The 4,326-nt window shown below is 27.3% G+C and overlaps 1 protein-coding gene across 9 annotated transcripts in view; it reads right to left on the bottom strand.

Annotated features, from left to right (window-relative positions):
• The window catches only part of LOC117107153 (cysteine-rich motor neuron 1 protein-like), a 23,508-nt gene that overhangs the window by 4,028 nt on the left and 15,154 nt on the right, over positions 1-4,326 (bottom strand). For 5 of the 9 annotated variants that reach the window (XM_033248720.1, XM_033248721.1, XM_033248722.1 and 2 more), the window contains 7 exons: positions 4,106-4,198; positions 3,765-3,857; positions 3,515-3,607; positions 3,181-3,273; positions 2,430-2,522; positions 2,177-2,269; positions 1,744-1,836 (listed from right to left, as the gene is read on the bottom strand). In XM_033248720.1, the coding sequence (XP_033104611.1) occupies positions 1,744-1,836; positions 2,177-2,269; positions 2,430-2,522; positions 3,181-3,273; positions 3,515-3,607; positions 3,765-3,857; positions 4,106-4,198 (651 nt within the window). The remainder of the gene's footprint in view (positions 1-1,743; positions 1,837-2,176; positions 2,270-2,429; positions 2,523-3,180; positions 3,274-3,514; positions 3,608-3,764; positions 3,858-4,105; positions 4,199-4,326) is intronic. The other 4 variants (XM_033248723.1, XM_033248726.1, XM_033248729.1 and 1 more) reach the window with 2 other exon arrangements.

Below are 4,326 nucleotides of genomic sequence, written 5' to 3'. Positions count from 1 at the left end.
AAATTAGAAACGGTACCGAGGTGATGACATTTAAGCGATTTTACCTACAGATGTCAGGTAACCTAGCTTTCTTTGTGGTAATTTTAATCTATCATTAAAATAGAATAAATATCAGCATATTTAGACTAGATAGCGTATAACTATACCTTTTAAATTTATTTCCTTCTCTGCAGATGATAAAATTCCAGTAAGTCCAAAACAAAACCCTAAAATCTTGATGAAGTGTGACATATCCGCTTGTACTCTTTCAATGTAGAGACAAGGGTTTTAGTATAAACGAACATTTTGAACTAAGTATCTATTATTAGCTTTTATAGCGGAGGCAATGGCTTTGTGTTTGTTTTGTGATTGCGTGTGCTTATACTGTATTTATTGCCTCAATTAAAATTCCTCATTCAAACTAATCCAATAAAATATAATGCTATTATATGGTGTTGAGATGAAATTGTCCAAATAATAGTTATTGTATCAGTTACCATCATAATAAAAGCAAGTATTATAGTACCGTGCCAGGAACTGGGTATAGGCATGCACTCTAACACACCCGCGAAGACAAAGTACGTCAGTAATATTTTGTTAGTGTACGAGCCAAGTTTACGCATAATAGAACCGTCCCATTAAACAAAACATAACATTTTATATACAGTATCTTCATCGTTACTGTATCTGTTTTTTCAACAATTCAAGTATCCATACAATACACACTGACCTCAGCAAATATACCTTACTAAAACATCATGCGTTGTACATGAGACCACCTGACTTTGTAGCAACGATACCAATAATATAATTCCATGAGAAATCGATTGTTTAACGCCTTCTTTTTCAAAAAATACAAGGCGGCGTTTATTAATGATAATACTGTAATAATGATGTAATAATAATAATAATAATAATAATAATAATAATAATAATAATAATAATCGAAATGAGAACTATGATCATGATGGCAGTGATGATGACGATGATGATGATGGAGATGATGATGATGATAAAGATTTATAATATAATAATAATGTAATAATAATAATAATAATAATGATAATATGTTGATACCGATGATGATAATGATTTACCTTTGCAAACAGGTGTCGCACCGTTCTCGTCCTGCTTGCAACCGTGCTCACAGTACATCATATACATAACTTGTGGATATGTATGTGTATATGTATATGGGCGTCACATAAAATGTTGGGGTAATTGATTCTGGGGTGGAATTCCCCCCAAAAATAAGACAATTTTGGGGCTCCAATTGCTTATTTAATAGTTTTTGGAGTTATTTTTCATTTTATATATTTACACTGTCATTACATTCTGATTATTTTTAAGCTATAGGCCTATTGACTGATTAATATTTTGCAGTTGACTCGAACATTCATTATTTCATTGTAATAATTAATATATTGTATTTTATTATGATGTACTATGTGATTATAAATAATTTAATGTTTGATAGAGTTGTAGATTAATGACCTTCGGTCAACAGTGGAAAAAAAATTGTCTTGCATAGTCAGGAAGCTCACTACATTCATCAAGATTTGTTAATGAATGAATATATTTGATTGTGGATAAATTTGTTTGGTCAACAAAAGAAAAAAAAAATTCTGAACACAAGGGGTTTGCTGAAATATTAATGTTAGACCATTAATAAAAATAATGATGATGTTATTTGATGATGATGATGATGATGGTATGATGATGATGGTGATGATGATGGTGATGGTGATAATGACGATGAATTACCTTTGCAAATACACGTATCGCACCCATTATCGTCCAGTTCGTAACCGTGCTCACAAAAGATCATACACCTAATAGCTAGACACAATGGGTTGGCTGAAATAGTAATATCAGAACAATAATAATAATAATAATAATAATAATAATAATAATAATAATAATAATAATTTAATACTATATTAATAATATTAATGATGACAATATCAATGTTGATGCTAATAATAATAATAATAATAATAATAACAATAATAATAATAATAATAATAATAAAAATAATAATAATAATAATAATAATAATAATAATAATAATAATAATAATAATAATAATAATAATAATAATAGGATAATAATAATAATGAAAATGATGATGATGGTAGATGATGATAATGATTATAGGCTAGTGATGATAACGATGGTGATGATGATAATGATTTACCTTTGCAAACACACATGTCGCATCCATTCTCGTCCTGTTCGAAACCATGCTCACAGTACATCATGCACATAAACTCTGGACACAAGGGGTTCGCTAAAATAATAATAATAATAATAATAATAATAATAATAATAATAATATGAATAATAATAATAATAATATGTATAATAATATAATAATATGAACATAATAATGATAGTAATATATTTAATGATATTTGCATTGAGATGAGACAACTAGGTTTACTCTGTACCTTTGCAAACACAGGTGTCGCACCCATTCTCGTCCTGTTCGAAACCATGCTCACAGTACATCATGCACATAACCTCTGCACACAAGGGGTTGGCTGAAATAATAATAATAATAATAATAATAATAATAATAATAATAATAATAATAATAATAATAATATTAATTTAATACTATACTATAATATTATTAATGATGATAATATTAATGATGATGATGATAATAATAATAATAATAATAATAATAATAATAATAATAATAATAATAATAATAATAATAAATAATAAATAGTTTTTGGAGTTATTTTTCATTTTATATATTTACACTGTCATTACATTCTGATTATTTTTAAGCTATAGGCCTATTGACTGATTAATATTTTGCAGTTGACTCGAACATTCATTATTTCATTGTAATAATTAATATATTGTATTTTATTATGACGTACTATGTGATTATAAATAATTTAATGTTTGATAGAGTTGTAGATTAATGACCTTCGGTCAACAGTGGAAAAAAAATTGTCTTGCATAGTCAGGAAGCTCACTACATTCATCAAGATTTGTTACTGAATGAATATATTTGATTGTGGATAAATGTGTTTGGTCAACAAAAGAAAAAAAAACTTCTGAACACAAGGGGTTTGCTGAAATATTAATGTTAGACCATTAATAAAAATAATGATGATGTTATTTGATGATGATGATGATGATGGTATGATGATGATGATGATGGTGATAATGACGATGAATTACCTTTGCAAACACACGTATCGCACCCATTATCGTCCAGTTCGTAACCGTGCTCACAAAAGATCATACACCTAATAGCTAGACACAATGGGTTGGCTGAAATAGTAATATCAGAACAATAATAATAATAATAATAATAATAATAATAATAATAATAATAATAATAATTTAATACTATATTAATAATATTAATGATGACAATATCAATGATGATGATGATAATATTAATAATAATAATAGGATAATAATAATAATGGAAATGATGATGATGATGGTAGATGATGATAATGATTATAGGCTAGTGATGATAACGATGGTGATGATGATAATGATTTACCTTTGCAAACACACATATCGCATCCATTCTCGTCCTGTTCGAAACCGTGCTCACAGTACATCATGCACATAACCTCTGGACACAAGGGGTTCGCTAAAATAATAATAATAATAATAATAATAATAATAATAATAATAATAATAATATGAATAATAATATGTATAATAATATAATAATATGAACATAATAATGATAGTAATATATTTAATGATATTTGCATTGGGATGAGACAACTAGGTTTACTCTGTACCTTTGCAAACACAGGTGTCGCACCCATTCTCGTCCTTTTCGAAACCATGCTCACAGTACATCATGCACATAACCTCTGGACACATGGGGTTGGCTGAAATAATAATAATAATAATTATTATAATAATAATAATAATAATAATAATAATAATAATAATAATAATATTTTATAATAATAATAACATTTATTAATAATAATAATAAATAATAATAATATTTATTAATAATAATAATAACATTTAATAATAATAATAGTATTAATAATAATCATATGAATATAATAATGATAGTCATATGTTTAATGATATTTGTATTGAGATGAGACAACTAGGTTTACTGTACCTTTGCAAACACAGGTGTCGCACCCATTCTCGTCCTGTTCGAAACCATGCTCACAGTACATCATGCACATAAACTCTGGACACAAGGGGTTGGCTGAAATAATAATAATAATAATAATAATAATAATGATAATGTGTTGATACCGATGATGATAATGATTTACCTTTGCAAACACGTGTCGCACCGTTCTCGTCCTGCTTGCAACCGTGCTCACAGTACAT

The sequence above is a fragment of the Anneissia japonica genome, unplaced genomic scaffold, assembly GCF_011630105.1.
Source record: "Anneissia japonica isolate Jap-2015-1 unplaced genomic scaffold, ASM1163010v1 scaffold287864_len1152817_cov193, whole genome shotgun sequence".
NCBI lineage: Eukaryota > Metazoa > Echinodermata > Crinoidea > Comatulida > Comatulidae > Anneissia > Anneissia japonica.
The sequence above is the reverse complement of the archived record's forward strand: the minus strand, read 5'-3'. Positions and strand labels throughout refer to the sequence as shown.